This window comes from Bombus terrestris, chromosome 16 (genome assembly GCF_910591885.1).
Source record: "Bombus terrestris chromosome 16, iyBomTerr1.2, whole genome shotgun sequence".
In the NCBI taxonomy this organism is placed as follows: Eukaryota; Metazoa; Arthropoda; class Insecta; order Hymenoptera; family Apidae; genus Bombus; species Bombus terrestris.
In genome coordinates, this window is record NC_063284.1 from 6,431,734 (window position 1) to 6,449,776 (window position 18,043).

At 34.5% G+C, this 18,043-nt stretch overlaps 2 protein-coding genes and 1 long non-coding RNA gene across 6 annotated transcripts; 1 reads left to right on the forward strand and 2 right to left on the reverse strand.

Moving 5' to 3' along the window:
• Positions 1 to 665: 665 nt before the first annotated feature.
• LOC125386532 lies at positions 666 to 6,723 on the reverse strand. Of its 2 annotated transcripts, XR_007226770.1 has the most exons (4): positions 6,578 to 6,723; positions 1,848 to 1,955; positions 1,412 to 1,548; positions 666 to 1,236 (listed from the first exon to the last, which is right to left on the reverse strand). It is a non-coding gene; the product is annotated as an uncharacterized LOC125386532 (long non-coding RNA). The 2 variants fall into 2 exon arrangements; XR_007226769.1 differs by lacking the exon at positions 6,578 to 6,723 and having other exon boundaries at positions 1,848 to 2,526.
• Positions 6,724 to 6,976: 253 nt separating this feature from the next.
• Positions 6,977 to 10,741, forward strand: LOC100649601 (elongation of very long chain fatty acids protein 6). Of its 3 annotated transcripts, none has more exons than XM_048413108.1 (3): positions 6,977 to 7,133; positions 8,674 to 9,070; positions 9,199 to 10,741. In XM_048413108.1, exons 2-3 carry the CDS (start codon positions 8,733 to 8,735, stop codon positions 9,731 to 9,733), a joined length of 873 nt encoding a protein of 290 aa, XP_048269065.1. In that variant the 5' UTR covers positions 6,977 to 7,133; positions 8,674 to 8,732; the 3' UTR covers positions 9,734 to 10,741. The 3 variants fall into 3 exon arrangements, with proteins under 3 accessions (XP_048269065.1, XP_012173152.1, XP_003401772.1); XM_012317762.3 differs by lacking the exon at positions 6,977 to 7,133 and adding an exon at positions 7,887 to 8,049; XM_003401724.4 differs by lacking the exon at positions 6,977 to 7,133 and adding an exon at positions 7,887 to 8,045.
• A 1,708-nt stretch (positions 10,742 to 12,449) lies between these two features.
• On the reverse strand, positions 12,450 to 17,217 carry LOC100649787 (elongation of very long chain fatty acids protein 6). The gene is made up of 3 exons (XM_003401725.4): positions 17,045 to 17,217; positions 15,656 to 16,045; positions 12,450 to 15,205 (listed from the first exon to the last, which is right to left on the reverse strand). Exons 2-3 carry the CDS (start codon positions 15,982 to 15,984, stop codon positions 14,707 to 14,709), a joined length of 828 nt encoding a protein of 275 aa, XP_003401773.1. The 5' UTR covers positions 15,985 to 16,045; positions 17,045 to 17,217; the 3' UTR covers positions 12,450 to 14,706.
• Between the last annotated feature and the right edge of the window lie 826 nt (positions 17,218 to 18,043).

Sequence of the window (18,043 nt, forward strand, 5' to 3'; positions counted from 1 at the left end):
ATATCCCCTCCATCATTTTCATTGTTCCTGCTTAGTATTTAGACTACGAATAATGACGGCCGAGCCAGTCTGAATCATAAGCCGATACTGGAGCATTGTAATATTGGTACTCAAGAGCCTTCGACTCCTGAGAAATAAAGTTTTTATATATATCACCACGAGAGTTGTTTTTTACGTGACACGCGCTTCGTATGCAAGCGTATCGTCTACAGAAATCATCTTGTCAAATTTTTTTACGAGCAGTTTACTCTCTGCGTTTGCAAATTGAAACGTACATGAAACTGACAGATATGTATAATGTATAATCATGTTACATATTACGCAGGCAAACCGCTGTGTAGCAGGCAACCGATATCAACGCGTACACAGTTACCGAAGCGAAATGAAGTAGTGACAGTTTCTTATGAATATCTTGGAAATTAGAACCATCCGTAGGAAAAAGTCATTCAAAATCATACTGCCGGTAGCATATTAAAAAATGATTGAAATCATTCTAATTTAAACAATCATGAAGATGAAAAATTATCATTCACACTTAGCCAACCGAATAGGGAGATCTCTCCTCTGTAAAGTACATCGCTGCGTGACCGAACGGGGAGATCTCCATTTTTGACTTTTGCAACGCGTTTCCTTTTTTTTTTTTTTTTTTTTTTTTTTTTGTTATTAACAGTTATTGTTTATCTGGAATTGTTTTCAATTAAGTGCGCCACTTTTTCTGCTTCTATAATGTACAGCATATAATAAAATACACCAATCTAGTGGTGTTAAAATTAATTAAAAAATTACACTATCAGTTATGACTAAATAAAGTTATAATCGAACAATAACATTGTAAAGAAATATTAAGGTGCATTATGAATTTTTATTAAAATATTTATTTACTTAAATAATTTTTAGGCTCTTTTGTTTTTTAAGTAGTGAATATTAGTCCTCGATGTTTGGAAAAATCACGTGGACAGCGTATATGTTAGCTTGTCTTAGCGTGGCGGGTGTCACGTAGAATAAAAAAGGGGGTAGCTCGAACGAAAAGAAAAAAATAAGGTAACAAAAAAACAAGAGATTTTATTTCTTGTATTCTGAGTTTACACTGACTGCGATTTGGTTCTGAGCTCCAGCCGTGACTTTCCAAGACTGAAACTCTTACAATTTGACTTTCGGTGGGATCTGTTTTTTCTTTGTTTATCATTCCTCAATATCCTCACTACTCTGTAGGCGTACGTAACCATTGCCACGCTTCTAGAACATTCGGTGGAAGGATCGTTAGGATATAGATGACTCATTAGATATACATTATAGATAGATAGATAATTCATTAGATATACATTATAGATAGATAGATAACTCATTAGATATACATTATAGATAGATAGATAACTCATTAGATATACATTGTATGCCGTTCGTGACGTACCCCCCAGTTTGATTGATCTTGGTCCTCTAAGATCGTAGTAGAATTGGTTGAATTTGTTTATAAATCGTAATTCCTATCCTGTGAATTTAAGACAACTAACCAAGGGTATTGTTATTAGTGCTAGGGTCAGCATTATCCTGAAAAAAGTACGTTTTCAATCGGTTACCATGTATCTTTTTCTTAATATTGTCAATAGATATAATATAGTAAGGAGTTTTCACATCGTTGATTCTATAGGGTCCTAACCATTCAATGTCCAACTTATCTCTTTTATGGTCATTGTGAATTAAAACAAAGTCTCCTTTCCTAAACACGGTCTGAGTTTTAACAATCTTTCTTTCTTGGTCTCGCTTGTAGCGTAGCTTATTTTGAATAAGTGTTTTGTCAGCTGTTTCCCAATATTTATTTAACTGTTTTTGCCAAAGTGAGTACATACCGTCATAGGTAAATGTGGGGAATTTAGATATTGCAGAAGGTAAGTTCGCTTTTCGCTCAAAAGTCAATTCGGAGAATCCTGTTTCTTCATGTTTTGCAGTGTTGTATCCTAAACAAATGAAATTAAGTATTTCATCCCATTCTTTGTCATTGTCGTGTAATGCAGTACGAATTAAATCTTTAACCAAGGCATGTGTTCTTTCGAGGGATCCGTTACTCTGTGCGTGAAATGAAGTTTTTTGGCGTGTTTGATTTGAAAGGCCTCTTCTAAATTCGTCATTAGATCGCTAATAAAATTTTGTCCTTGGTCTGTTAGAATCGTCTTTGGTGCCGAAAATATGTGAACACAGTGCTTAATGAGCACGTTAATTATAGATTCAGTTCGTTGCGTTTTAATGGGAACAAGGATCCGATATTTCGTAAGTTCGTCGTGAATTAAAAGTATATATTGATTTCCGCGTTTGGTTTTCGTCATCGGCCCTATGATGTCCATAGCGATCTTGTTGTTAGGATGAAGTGGCGTGTCTAAGATCTGTGACGACTCTTTGGGTCTGATACATGTTAGTTTCTCCTTTTGACACGTGTCATATGTCTTCACGAAGTTTTCTACTCTTTTAAAAAGGCCGGGGATTTTGAACTTATCCTTAATCCGTTGATACGATTTCTGTATCCCTAAATGTCCTACGGCGTCGTTATGGTTTTCCTTTATTGCTTGTAGTATTTCGCTTTCGTCTAGTTTTAAGATGGAGTTAGGCGCATAAGTAATTTCCTTGTATGTGTCGTTAAAATATATTAGCATGAGTTTAATCTGCGTTTTCTCTAATTCAGTGAAATCGTTATTTCCTATGTCGATTTTTGTTGTATTTTTAAGAATTTTGTAAAGTTTTCTGATCCAAAGTGTCTCGTCGTATTCTCCTAAATCGTTTCGAATTAATTGGTAAAATGTTTGATCATTTGGTTTAATTTCTAAGAGTTTCGGATTCTCGTTGTTGTTTTTCCATGCGTTGAATGAATTAGTGTGGTTAATTAATAGGCCGAGATTAACTACTTGCGAGTTACCGCGTGAACCCTAGATAAGGCGTCTGCAGCTGTGTTATCTTTACCTTTTGTGTATTCGATTTTATAGTCGTATTCTTCGAGTCTAAGTCTTCAACGAATCAGTCGATTAGAGAGGTCTTTGCAATTGTGTAGCCACTTAAGGGCTTGGTGGTCGGTTCGAATAATGAAGCGTCGTCCTAACAAGTAATTTTTTTTTTTTTTTTTTTTTTTTTTTTTTTTAGAATATAGAATATTTACAATCAATTCTCGTTGAGAATTTTCAGTAACTTCATTTGGCGTGATACAATGACATGGCTTATAATAGTTTTATATTGTTGGTTCTAGTAGAATCTAAGGATTTAATTTAGAGGGTATTTTCTTTTTAGTCTGCGGATCTGGTCCGTCGTGTCTAGTAGATGGATGACTAATGGGTTATGGTGGTTGTTGACTCTTGTGTTATATCTGCTTCTGGACTTGTGTATTTCATCTTTGACTGTAGGTATCTTGAGGTCGCGGTGGATTGTTTCGTTTGTAACATACCGGGGTGCATTTAATAGAGATCTTAGCGTTTTCGATTGGAAGCGTTGGAGTATTTCAATGTTGGAATTACTTGCTGTTCCTCATAGTTGGATTCCGTAGGTCCAGACAGGTTTTATTACAGTCTTATAGAGCGTAATTTTGTTCTGCGTGCTTAGGTTGGAGCGACGGCCAACGAGCTAATAAAATTTTTTGAGTTTGTCCCTGAGTTGTTTAGATTTGTCTACGATACGTTGTTTCCAGATTGTTAATCTCCTGTCCAGAGTCATGCCCAGGTATCTGACTGTGTCCTTGTTAGGACCTGTTATATTGTTAATGGAGACCTGTGGTCAGGTTTGTTTTCGCAGCGTAAAGGTTACATGTGTGGATTTTTTGTCATTAATTTTGAAGTCCCATTTATGGAACCACTTTTTCATAGAGTCGAGTCCTCGCTGGAGAGTGGATGAGGCTATTATCGGGTTGCCGTGGGACGCTAATAGCGCTGTGTCGTCGGCAAATGTTGCTATGGTTATTTCTGTCGATATTGGTAAGTCGGCAGTGTAGATGGAGAATAGAAGGGGTCCGAGGACACTGCCTTGGGGTATGCCCGCTTCTATTGGGAAAGTTGTGGTAATGGCGTCTACGTATTTAACCATGAATTGCCTATTGGTTAGGTAGGACTTTAGAATGGAGTAGTAAGTGTGTGGTAGGACTTCTTTAAGTTTGTAAAGAAGCCCTTCATGCCATACTTTGTCGAATGCCTGTTGGATATCAAGGAATATCGCTGAGCAGTATTTTTTCTTTTCGAGGGTTTGGCTGATATTATGTGTTATTCGATAGATTTGCTCTATTGTGGAATGCTGCTTCCGAAAACCGAATTGATGATCTGGCAGGGTTTTCAGATCCTCTAGGAGTGGAAAAAGTCGATTCGTTACAAATTTTTGGAAAAGTTTAGACAAAGTGGGTAGAAGACTAATTGGGCGATAGGAGCTAGTTTCGTGTATTGGTTTTCCGGGTCTAGGGATGAGCGTAATTTGTGACGTTTTCCAGGTTTTGGGATGGTATTCAAGGCGAAGAATTGCGTTGAAGATTGAAGAAATGAGTGCAATCCCTTTTACAGATAGTTCCTTAATTGCTTTGTTACTTATTTGATCATGTCCCGGTGCTTTCCTGGGGTTCAGACGATGGATTAATTCAGTAACCTCTAGAGAAATGAAAGGTTTAATGGGGAGAGATATTTGAAAGGGAGAATGCAGATATTCTGTTATTTCCAGAGCGGTATTGGAGGAATGAGGTTTAAAAACGTTGGATAGGTAGTTGGCGAACAGGTTGGCTTTTTCTATAGGGCTTCGTGCCCATCCGCCTTGCGGACAGCGAATTGGTGGGATTATTTGCGGGGGACGCGTGAGTTTCCTGGAAGCCTTCCATAGTGAGTAGTTAGAGTCGGCAGAGGGGGACAAATTGACGAGGTACTTTTGGAAACAGTCATTTTTGTATTTTTTAATGATTTTGGTTAACTTTCTGGTTGCGTTGTTTAGTTTGCGTTTGTCGTCCGGTGTTCTCTGGGTTTGCCATACTCTTCTTAGTCTTCGTTTTTCTGTGATTTTGTTTAATATGTAATGGGGATATTCGTGTTTACTGATAGAAGTCTTAGTAGGTGTTGAGGAGCGGATAGCGTTTATTATGCTCGTGTTTAAGTATTCTGTGGCAGTTTCGATATCTTCCTTTGTTTTTAGTGAGATTGAGGCAGAGGTTGAGCGGTTAAAGACTTCTCTAAAGAGCTGCCAGTTGGTGAGTTGGTTGTGAATAAGGCCATTAGGTGGGTTCTCGATTATTGCTGAACCGACTGTTGCTATTACGGGGGAGTGGTCGGAAGAGAGTTCAGTCGAGGAGTTGATTTGGACATATCTGGGCGAGATATTTTTGGTTATGAAGAAGTCGAGTAAATCGGGAATTTTGTTAGTGTCGGTGGGCCAGTATGTGGGTTTATATGTGGTGAGGTAGTTGAGATTGTTGGTGGTTATGCTTTTCAGGAGCTTTTTGCCTCTTGCTGTGACAAGTCTGCTGTCACATTGGGTATGTTTGGCGTTATAGTCTCCTCCAGCTATGAATCTATTACCTAGGGCGTCAAAGAGGCTGTCGAAGTTCTCTTTAGCAATCGAGTGTCTGGGGGGGGGGCAGTATACTGCTGAGGTGGTGATTGTACTGTAGTATCATGGACAAAAGGCCTAAGATATCGGCCGAATCGTAAACAATGTCGCGAGAGCCGCGGCATCGTCGGGTACATCAATGTGTCGTCGGTCCTTTCAAGTGAACAGTTTCGTGGAAAAGGCCTGCGTGACCCTGGCCACGGGCGTTTTCGGGACACGTGCGCGATAGAGCGGGAAAAGACAAAAGAGATGCTAAAGGCAGTGTTAGTTGAGACGCCGGTGAAAACGAATGCAAAAGGCGTACAGTATGAGTTGAGAAGCGAGAGCGTGCGAGTGCAGATGCCGAAGACGAGAGTTATAGAGTTACGAGAGTGATTTGAACGGAATAAGACTTTTGTGTTTTAGTTCAAGTTGAATATTTATCGTTCTCTGTCCAATTAATCTCTGTTATTTTCATTTATCTTAATAAATAGTATTAGGAGAATTTTACAAATCTAAATTATCCTAATCCTATCCTTTTTCCGATACTACAGTACCATGGCGGTTTTCTATTGCTACGCTTGTGGCTTGAAGGTAGTTTTTCTGGAATGATGGAAGCTCGTAGTGCTTAATGCTGGATTTGATGATGATTCCGGTGCCGCCGTGTGCCTTTCCACTGGGGTGTTGGGTGTGGTAGAAGTTGTAGCCGTGTATTTTGAGGTAGTTTTTTTCGGTGAAGTGGGTTTCAGATATGAGCATTACGTCGATTTGCTGTTGTTTTAAGAATAGTTCTAGTTCAAATTTGTGCTGAGCTAGACCGTTGGCGTTCCACAGAGCTATACGCATTGGTTTTATTTTGCTTCTGTTCGTATTAATTTGTCCATGAAGAGTGTGAGTAGTGACAGCAAGTTGTTAATTTGCTCAGTTTGCTTCTCGATAAGATTTTCGAGTCTGGTGAAGTTGTCTGTGTTTTGTGGGGTGGGAACACTATTTTCTGAGTGTCCACTGAGTGACTGTGTCCAATTCTTTGGGTATGTAGATTATTTACCATTTCGGTTGTGTTCATGGAGTCTTCTGTAGTCTCAAGTATTGAGAACCTGTTGTAGGTGGTCACTTGGCTAGCTGGTGGTTTAGTTTGACTCTTGGTCACATTTGTCTTGATTGTTTCCAGCTTGCGTTTTTTCATGTGCTGGTCGTTTGCAAAGAGAGATGTATTGCCCCTTTGCCACGGGGGAGGAAGAACGGCGGTGTTATAACTTAGCTCCGGAGAGCCTGTTTGGGATGTTTGGGCCATCATCGAGCTAGTTAATTCAATATGAAAAAACTGGTCGAGAGGCTGTGTGAACACTTGGCTAGGTTTGATGGATTCGCTTTCGACAGATGGGCGTCACGTGTAGTTTTGTGAACTTCACAGGGCACTGGGCACGCGCCTGCACGCTTCGGCACTCAACAGCAAACTAGGATATAGATGACTCATTAGGCACCTCGGCGATATACATCGTCGCCAAGGCTGCCATATCTTTATCTCCATCATCGGTCCATCGGATTTGAAGTATGCTAGTCGTGACTCGGGAAACGTATAGCTCCCTATGGCGAGTGCATAAGTAAGTGGTTAAGTATTAACATAATGATAAGCATTAATTACAACAGATATACATTAATTATACGCAATATCATTGGTTTATATCTATTATAATGAAAAAAGTCCAAAGTCGAAGTAATTGAGTAGGAGAGATAATGAGATGTAAATAGATACTATAAATATATAAGTGGATACTAGTTCTCAGAATCTATTCTCATTTCAGAATCTCGACAATTGTGAGGAAGTTCAAATTCAAAATAATTTCACTTATGCAAGCAACATTTAAAAAAATTGACTGGCCCACAACATATAGATAAAGTTAACATATTTTCGTCACTTTTTGTTATTGAATGTTGAGCCATTTTTAGGAAAATTTGACTGTGTTCTAAGTTCAAGAAAATTGTATAAAATACGGATAAATTGGAATTTTGATATTCAGCGTAAAAGTAAAAATGAAACCTATTGTCTAAAGTCATTTAATAAAATTTTTAAAGATCATTGGAACATTCCTTTTAAAAATTCATCGCAATAGAAATTACATTTGTGTGAAATCTACATTACTGTTTGATCAAGAATGTGATATAGTATGTACTAAAGTTATTATATCACATTAGAACGATAGATATACATAAAAAGACACCCGTAAGCAAATTCTTCGATCCAACGTACATATCCAATAAGCGTATTCTGTAAGAATATTCCACGTGTATACATTCATATTTATTAATTCAGCATCAGGAGTGGGAATTTTGCAGCCAAGTGGCAATGATTTCTATAATTCAGTCTTCAGTCTCATTTTTCTGGTTGTAGGAAGAACAAGAATTTGGTGGCAATTCAATCATTGTCGAATTAATTGGATACAAGGGATATTAACGTTGGAATCGACTAATTTGAACTTCCCATCGTACAAGAAGAATTTTATTTTACGATATACGTTGGTATTAACTCTTAAATATGTTATATATTTTGTATACACAGCGGCTGGTGAAATTGTTTGAGTATTTTAACAAATATTTTCATATTCATTGAATAAAAATCACCGAACAGGCAATTAGTATTAGCAGAGTTGTGCAAAAGCCTGGAAATGTATATTCTACATATTATTTTGCAGAGTATCTCGGAAAGTGTTAAACCTGAAAAAATACAAATTCAAAATAAGAAGTTCATCTAAGTACACAACATTTAAAGAAATTAATTGATCTACAATATATAGATAAAGTTAACATATACTTGTCAATTTTTGTTATTGAATGTTGTGACCCATTATAGTATAGTTCAGATAGTTTATCATTTTTCCCCTAACGAGATAACATAATTTAAGAATAAGATAGTTTGTTATCGGATCTATTAAAGATAAAATGCATTTTTATGACACGAGCATTAATAATCACAATTGGATAACGTGCATATCGCCATAGACGTTTACACCAAACCACGGAATAGTTTATAAATAATTATATTATACACTAATAATTAATACACAGTAATTATATTACACGAGACAATTCATCATGTTTGTCAGAATATAAATTACACTGTATCCGATTCTTCCTTTTCGATAGATTGACAACAGAGGTAAACATCTTGGGTAGAAAAGGCAAATTTTAAGACGAACGTTAAAATGGATAAGATGAAGGAAAATATAAACTACATGCAGATCTCTTTGCCTAATTACTCGTATGTCTTGAACTTGGAAAAAAATTTTATTTATTGGGATACTGTGACGCCAATGAACAATCATTTGCCATACTGCTTCGTATATTGTGCTATCTACGTCATTCTAGTTTTTTCCGGGAAGTATTACCTGTCAGATAAGCCAAAGTTCGACCTAAGACGTTGGCTTACTTTATGGAGTTTTATGCTTGCGACGTTCTCCGTTCTTGGCTTTCTTCGAATGGGATCAGAAATGTACCACATTTTAAGCAATTATGGCTTTTACTATAGCGTCTGTGTTCCGAAGTAATTTCACTTTAATACTTTATTCCTAAAAATATTTTTAAGTTACAAGACTAATATCATATTACATACAATCATACATATTTCCAGAATATTAACTCACAGCAGAAACGTAATTATTTACATTTCAGTTTCCTTACACAAGACTCCGTTGCAGCCTTTTGGACGTTCTTGTTTACAATGTCGAAGTTATTAGAACTCGGTGACACGGCCTTCATCGTTTTACGAAAGCAACCATTAATATTTCTGCACTGGTACCACCATATAACGGTTCTTCTTTATACATGGTACTCTTATGCGGAAACTTCAGCTACTGGCAGATGGTTCACTACGATGAACTTCTTCGTTCACTCGTGGATGTATTGTTATTACGGTCTGAAAGCAATGAGATTCAATCCACCAAAATGGATAGCCATAATGATCACTACGCTACAATTGATACAAATGATTGTAGGTTGCGTTATAGTTTTCGCGGCTTACTACTACTTACAAAACAACGAATGTAACGTTACACGTTACAACATGAAACTTTCGATGCTGATGTACCTCAGCTATTTCATTCTATTCGCTAGATTCTTCCAGCGGGCTTATCTATCTAAGAAATCTGAAAACAAAGCTAAAAGAGCATATGTCAATGAAACATCACGCGATGACAAGATGAAATGAAACATCGAAGTTTCTTAACTGAAAGACGTAAAAAATGTTTGTGATAAATGAAATGAAAAAATTTAATTTAACAATCAATTTTATGATGACTAGCTTAGGATTAGACAGGATTAGCGTTACATGTATTATTAATGAATTAATAAGGATCTCCTTGAAATCGAAAAGAATCTTTTGACGAATTTTTATAAAGTTTCCGACAAAAGAATTTGTGAGTATAGAAATATTGAAAAATGTAACATTTTAAAAATTAATAATTGTGAAAAATATCATCGACTTTTTACCAGGAAAGTTTCGAATTGTTGCATTTCTACAGCGAAAAATATTAATTATTATTAATATTTTACGAACTAAAGATAAATTTAAGATTTCAGTATTCTAAAATTTGAGATAATACACACGCTTGTTCGAATGAAAATTTCTAATTTCTAAAAAATTCTCATTGCGTTCCATTTTGTACTTGCCAAATCGTGTTACAGCGAATTGTAAGAGCTTGCGTTTGTATTATATCTTTTACATTATATAGAGACAAGATATTTACGCCGGATGACTACTTCTTATATTTTGCAATTTAAGATCAGCGGACTAAATTATCAGATATTTCATATGTTCTTACAGTACACCGGTTGAAAAATGTGAAGTTTGAGGATCATTGCGCCTACGTCGCCTTAGGCTTTACTTTTCATTCATCCTTGTAAAGAAGGTTGCCAACTCACAAGGGCATTTTGATTAATTTGCAAATGTCAATATCTACTAAACAAAATGCCAAACGTAATGGTCTTTATCCTTCATTTTCGTCGTATTTTCGCTTGTAGAAATACATATCACTTAAATTTTAAGCTACTTTAATTTCGTCACCCTGTATATCTCATTGTTCTTTCTCGATGGAATCATGCATCCTAATCAATACTTAATATGTAACGCACGAAAATGTTTAGAAGTATATGAAATTTCATTAGCACTGTAATAAAACACGACTACCGTGATTATAATAAGAAAATTTGAAACCTATCCGAAAATGTATGTGTTACTGTCAAATTTTGCAGGATATTCAAAGATTAAACGTTATACCTACCTACTCATTAAAATCCTATATGTAATACTAAATGTATGTAATACTAAAGTAATACTAAAGTATGTAGTAAAGTAGTATGTAATACTAAAAATCGCCTCACGGAATTTTCGAGTAGATAGGATTAATGTTTCCTCTAATCCTTTGCCTTTATAAATAATTAATAAATAATAGTACATATAAACAATGTTTATACAAATTTCATACAAAATTTATTCTAATATCTAATATAATATAATTTAATATAATATATCTATATAATAAATTCCATGGCAGGCGATTCTAAAGACCGGACTATGTTGATCAATTTATCCGCAGTGACATGCTTGAGTCGAGAAGGTAAGATTTAACCCTTTGCATTCGACGACCTTTTCAATCGGACGTGGCAGCAACTCGAGGTGATTTTGCACGTATGTGACGAGTGTCTTGTAGGTAATATAAAATGATTTTATACAAAAATTAACTTAAAGGAACATTATATCTTAATAATCTATATATATTTATATCTTTGAACGTATCATTTTTCAATATTTTTTCTGTATTTTTTTTGCAATAATTTATAAAAGATATGCCAAGATGCATCCTTGGCTTGTCGGGACAAGTATCGTAATTATAAATTGTTTCGTGTCTCTCCTGCTTTGTTTCGGTAAGAACGCATCTTACAATCCTTTTTTGTTCCCGTTAAAGTTACATGGAGCTTTCCATTTGACCGAATTTCATTACAATTAGCAGTCGACGTCGAAGCTCGATCTCACGGTTGTCGAATATCTCCTCGTACTCGACCCACCCAGGGAGGATGGAAAGAAAAGCCGTACCGCGATAGTGGTAATAGTCAGCGACTTTTGTCTTAAATTTATTATTGTAGTATCGTGGACAAAAGGCCTAAGATATCGGCCGAACCATAAACAATGCCCGCGGCATCGTCGGGTACATCAATGTGTCGTTGGTCTTCTTTTTAAGTGGATAGTTTCGTGGAAAGGACCTGCGTGACCCTGGCCACGGGCGTTTCGGGACACGTGTCTCGAACGACGGGAAAAGACAAAGAGACGCTAAAGGCAGTGAGTTAGTTGAGATGCCGGAGAGGACGGATGCAAAAGGTATGCAGAGTGTGAGTTGAGAAGCGAGAGTGAGTGGGTGTAGAAGCCGGAGAGTATGAATCGGGAAGTGGAAAGCCGCGTATGAAAATAAGACGTACGACAGCATTGTAATTATTTCGTTGCTTCGAATATTATTAATTAAATCAAAACATCATTACTTGTCCTTTCCTCTAAGACCCATTTAGATACTACATTATCATTACAATTATATTGCTATTACTTTGCATCTAATTAATATCTAACAAATGTCATATAATATACATAGTTCTTTACTATTAAAAACCTTCGTAGGCTGTATAATTTTGCTTCTTCAATACAAAATTTAATAACATCAAAATGTTTCAATTATGGATAATATTTTGGACAAGATACTATTTACACATAATAGAGTGTTAACAGTTACACAATATTTTAATGCATTAAAAAAAAGCTAAAGTTTAGTTTCCAATATACACGTCAAATATAAACTATTAAATATATGGGTACAGATTTGATTTGGAAGTTATATTTTTGTTCAACTTTTTTGTTGGAGATAATAATACATATTTAATAATGGCTCATAATTGATATTTATTTAAACAACATTTTTCTCTATCAAATACTTGAAATAATTGGTGAAGAACTATGAAAAGTCTATTTTAGTCATTTGCATTGTAATTGTATTCAGTTTACATTGAACAATCTCAATTTAGTTTATTCTTTTTATGTTTAACACTTTCACCAAAGGATGGTGTTAACATCTCGATCGCAGTGTTCTCTAGTGTCTGTTTGTAAAAGCGTCTTGTAAAGCACAATTTCCGAGATTGCCTTGTCAAGAGTCTTGTTGAAACCTAACCCTAACCTTAACCCAACCCTAAACCTAAACCTAAACCTAACCCTAACCCTAACCCAATCCTAAACCTAAACCTAAACCTAACCTTAACCCTTACCCCCCTGGAATGTCCAACCTATGTATACGATCGTATTTCAGACCAACATAGACAAATTCACATTATTTACATACATTTTAATAGAACTGCGTCCACTTATCCTCAATAGCATAGTCACCTTTGTCTAGTTAAAATTGTACATTCTTTGGTATAACCATACATAGCATCACGCACAAATGTGTCGCTCTGTAAATTATGCACAATATATGTACAAGGTATATCGATCCATGTGGCTTCTTATAATGGTCATTAGAGACATACATACGATTTCTACGAAAAAGAGTCATTGTCATATTTTTGACAAAGAAAAAACAGAATACAAATGTGCATAGTGCACACTGTGACAAGGACGAAAGAGCTATATGTCCATCGCATAGATTTATTCTTTGTGAAGAATGCGAAATCTTAATAGCCTAAATATTTATTTTCCTATATTCGATAAAAGAATTTATAATATTGTTTATCTTCTCATTTCATTCATTTCTTATGACAAATAGTCACCGAGGGACGTATTAAAATATGAAATTATAGACAAGCGAGAATTAAATATATTGCCAGTTTCTCTATGGTCGTTATTGCTTTTCTAAAATTTGTATTTCGTTTTTGAATAACATTTTCGATTTTTTTAAATAATATCTGAGATTGGGTCGTTGACATATTTACATATATATGTAGTGTATGAAATTCACCTTCGCTCTTTCTTAATCCCAGATTTCTATACACTCTTCTTTCTCATCAAGTAACAATGCTATTATAACCGTTTCTTTAATAATAAATTTCGATACTTTTGTAAAATGGGCAATGGTTGGAAATGCGATCTCGTATGTTGCCGACGCATGGATAATGTTGTTGTGCCGGTACTAAGCTGTTACCGTGAGCTATAATTGTGAATATGTTGATGCCCGTCAGGCGTTGTACTGTTAAATGTTCAACATTTAATTCTGCACTGTACCGACAAAACGAAGTTAATATACAATATAAATAATAGTCTTAAACATATAGTTAGTGCTAAGGATGGACTGAATATTATAGCTTATTAATATGCTGAATAATTGACTATCGAATACCTTCAGGGTTTTTGCGAAGTGTATGTTTTCAATAAATATCTTGTAACTTCTACATATGCAAACGTTTGATAATTGCACGAAAATCGGGACCTAAGTGTTGCAATTATGGAGATGCTGAAACGATCCTATTCCTCAAAACTCAGATCTTAGACATAGCGAACGTAAAAAAGGACAGCACGAGTAAGAAACGAAGAAAAATCGAGAGTCAAAGCGGTCAACAAACGTTTAAGGAGGCGTAAAATCAATATTTTCTATTTTTAATTTATGATCAATGAAACTTCCGCCGATATGTTTGTTACATTTTTCTGATTAGAACGAGACCAAACACGATATAATTTTGAGCATATTTGCTTACTTGATAAACGATAATTAAATACATATCAATAAGTAAATGTAACTCAAATTATATCGTGTTTGGTCTCGTTTTAATCAGAAAGATCTTACAAATAGTAAAAGTTTACTTTAAAACTTGAAAAAAGTTGCAAATAAGAAGCTTTCGCTTTTGAGCTAGTACCTAGATACATTGTCTCAGCGATGTCTGACACAGGATCATGTTACACTACTTGATCTCGAACCTTCGCCTAGTAACGATGATGAGTAGCTATCGAATGTTTCTACATTTTCAGATCCGTTTCAAATTTTACCATCGTAATCACGATAGTCGTGTCTCGTTACAGTATTAGTGAGATTTCAAAATATTTCGTATAATAAAACTACCATAAATACAAACGTAAATATTGTATGCAGTATAGGTAGCACGATTTTTAAATAGCATTTCTGCAAAATCGTTTGTTCTATTGGGATGGTATTCCTATTCGACTTTCGTCCTGCTATTGCCAGCCAGATAGGTCTTGTAAAAGTACATAGCGAATAGAACGAAGTAACTGAAGTACATGAGCAAACCGGAAACGATGTTGAGAGTCGTGGCGTGGCATTCTTTCTCCCCATTAGTTATATAATAGTAAGCCGCGCCAGTTACAAAGAAACCTACGACCATTTGCACTAGCTGCATCGTAGTAATCATCATGGCGATGAATCTTGGTGGTTTGAATCCCATTGCTTTAAGAGCATAGTAAGAGTACATCCAGGAATGGACAAAGTAATTCATCACGATATACCATCTGGATGTTCCCGTGAGTAGTGCATAAGAGTACCATGTGAAATAGATAACCGTTATATGATGATACCAATGTAGAAATATTAATGGCTGCTTTCGTAACACGATGAAGACAGTATCGCCAAGTTCTACGATCTTTGATAAGGCGAACAAACTCGACCAGAAAGCACACACATGATCATGAGTATAGTAACTGAAAGCATATAATGCGAAACATTAGAATAATAAAATATTTTCGGAAAATTATTTCACGAATGAATAAACGAACGTAAGAAATCCTATTTTACTAACGCTTTTATTGTTTATTCTTTCAAATACGAAATTAGAAATATGGTTACTCGATCGTTGCGCGGAAATGAGATCGAAAGTGCAGGCAAGAATCGAGGTTTTTACAACGAACGCAGTTTCTAATTAATTTCGTCATTCGGTCGACCTGACGGCTAATACAGGCTTAAAAAACAACGACGTCGTTAGATGATTTCGTACGAACCATCGTTCGCTTTTAAGATATCAAAAAACGCTTTTAACAGAGGCATTTGATGATTCGAGAGTGCAACGAGCGAGTAACAACAGTTTAATTAACGATCGACTTTCAATGTACCATTCGTCCGAAAATATTTCAATACTTTAAGATAGAAATTACCTGTTCGAACAAATACTATAGTAAAATCCGTGATTGTATAATATGTGAAACAACTCTGGCATTGTTCTTATAGTTCCTATAATGGAGAATATTGCAAGCAATCCGCTCCATAACGCGAGTGTATTCCTCAGATCAAACTTTGGTTTATTTGACATATAAAGCTTCCCTGTGAAAATGACGACTAAATAGATAGCAGTATAGTAAAAGCACTTCCACCAATAATTTCTCATCCATATCAGAACGTTCCAGATAAAGTCAGTTGTTTCAAAGTCAAATATTATCCAGTGCTCGGGACCAGTGACATTCATGAAATAATTCACATCGTTCATTTTGTAATATTTCTTATACTCGTTCACCTTAACAAAATTAACAGAGAACACTGTCAGTTGTCTGAAAAGAAAAACAAACGGTTAAGATTTTTTCCTAAATTCGAAGAATTGCAGACCTAACAGAACAAATTTATTAAGACAAAACACTATGGCCAATTAATTTCTCAGGGATAACTTTCGATTTTTCTAAATGTAACGAATAGTATGTTGAGATTTCTGTTCTGATTAATAGGAGTTCCATTCATGAAAATCAAAGATTAGAACAGATTAATTCCTTATAAAAAGTTAATAAGGTATCTATGTCGAAAAATGATTAGTATTAAAGAAACAAAATTTTGGAAAGCTAAGCAACATAAATAATATAATTAAATTTTGGGCCTCTGCTAAATATTAAGAGCCAAACACACGTGGACTATCACGGTAGGAAATTTCTTATCATTATAATTATTTATATTAAAGGTATTATCAGTTATAATATTACATATAATACGATATTATTAAATATTATATATCTTATATAATAGATTCATATAATACTGCTATTATATATTACATAACATAAATTAATATTATATAATACGCTGGTTATATTTATAGAAAAGATCGCTCAACATTTTTGTAACATATATTAAAATCATCGAAATCGGGGAGGGGGTAACTTTCCTGCGGTTTCATTCTCATTTTATTTTTATTCGACATTTGAAAGAAGATGCTTAAAATATAAAGTTAAGGAATTAAATAATGCGTCGACAGGAAGAAAAAAATAAAAAAATGCAAGTGATCGATAAATTCGCAGGATTGTTTAAAAGTTAAAGATACCTCTAATATTATAAATAAGTTTTAAATTGTTCAGAAACAATAAATCTATCCATAATATTATCAATAATTCCACAAATCTTCAACAAAACTTTTTCATCTCATTTTTACTTAGACAAATTGTAAATTACAAATTAAATAATAAAAAGAAAATGTTTACTTCGCTACGGAAGATACTGTGTTCCAATTTTGGAATTTGGATTAAATTTGTTGAGAAGTAAGACGTTCGGGTGTCGATACTTACAGCTAATTACACGATTATATCACTAAACACGGTTCTTCTTTTTCCAGGCAATAATTCACTTTGGTGTTGAATTTTCGTACAGATAATTCCTAAATTCGATGAAGATAATCCAAGAGTTTCATGCCAAGTGCTATATCTGCGAGCGCGCATAACCGACTAATTATAATTACCAATAATTACGTAGTCAATTTCTAGTCAACCTACAGTGTGCACTCCCACTCCCGAGATCAAATTTATAAACACATATGAAACAGATGGTGTGATTGCAGTACATTGAAATCATTTGCCAAATTTTTCGCATATATCATTTACAATGTGGTACTTCCTGAAAATGACGAATCACGAACTTACACTTAAGATACACTTAACAAGATTACGTTGACCAGGGAAATCAACAATATTTGATTTTTTGATTTTTCCACACCGATTTTTCATGATACAATCAATGAAGCCATTGATGGCGAAGCCAGCTCTTAGAATTGGAATCGAATACATTTCTTGAAATATTTGGAGAATTATTCTAAGTAAAAAGGCTATATCATTGAAGAAACCTTGAGCTATTGGAGGAAAAGTATGCCTATATAAATAGATTAAATAAAAAGTAAAACAATTTCAGTGACACCTATAACCTGTAATTAGAAATGTATAACCTATTTTATTACATTATTAGTATAGGAATTAATGTAATTTGCAATATTACGGTTATTATGTTATAATAATATAATATAATATGTAATAGTTAATAAAATTATATTATATTATATTCTTATATCATTAAATAATACCATATAATAATATATTATAGTTATATTATATGATATATAATAATTAATAAAATTATATTATCTAATATTATTATATAATACTATATAATATAATACTAATACTATATTATAATATAATACTACTATATAATATAATACTAATATAATACTATATAATAATATTATTATAATTATTATTATATTATTATAATATAATAATATATAATAGTATTTC

Excerpts from the sequence above, each read along its gene's own strand:
- LOC100649601 (XM_048413108.1), top strand. The coding sequence starts at position 8,733 with ATGGATAAGATGAAGGAAAATATAAACTACATGCAGATCTCTTTGCCT. Across the intron at positions 9,071-9,198 it reads TATAGCGTCTGTGTTCCGAA|TTTCCTTACACAAGACTCCG; the intron begins GTAATTTCACTT and ends TTTACATTTCAG.
- LOC100649787 (XM_003401725.4), bottom strand. The coding sequence starts at position 15,984 with ATGAACGATGTGAATTATTTCATGAATGTCACTGGTCCCGAGCACTGG. Across the intron at positions 15,206-15,655 it reads TATAGTATTTGTTCGAACAG|TTACTATACTCATGATCATG; the intron begins GTAATTTCTATC and ends ATATGCTTTCAG.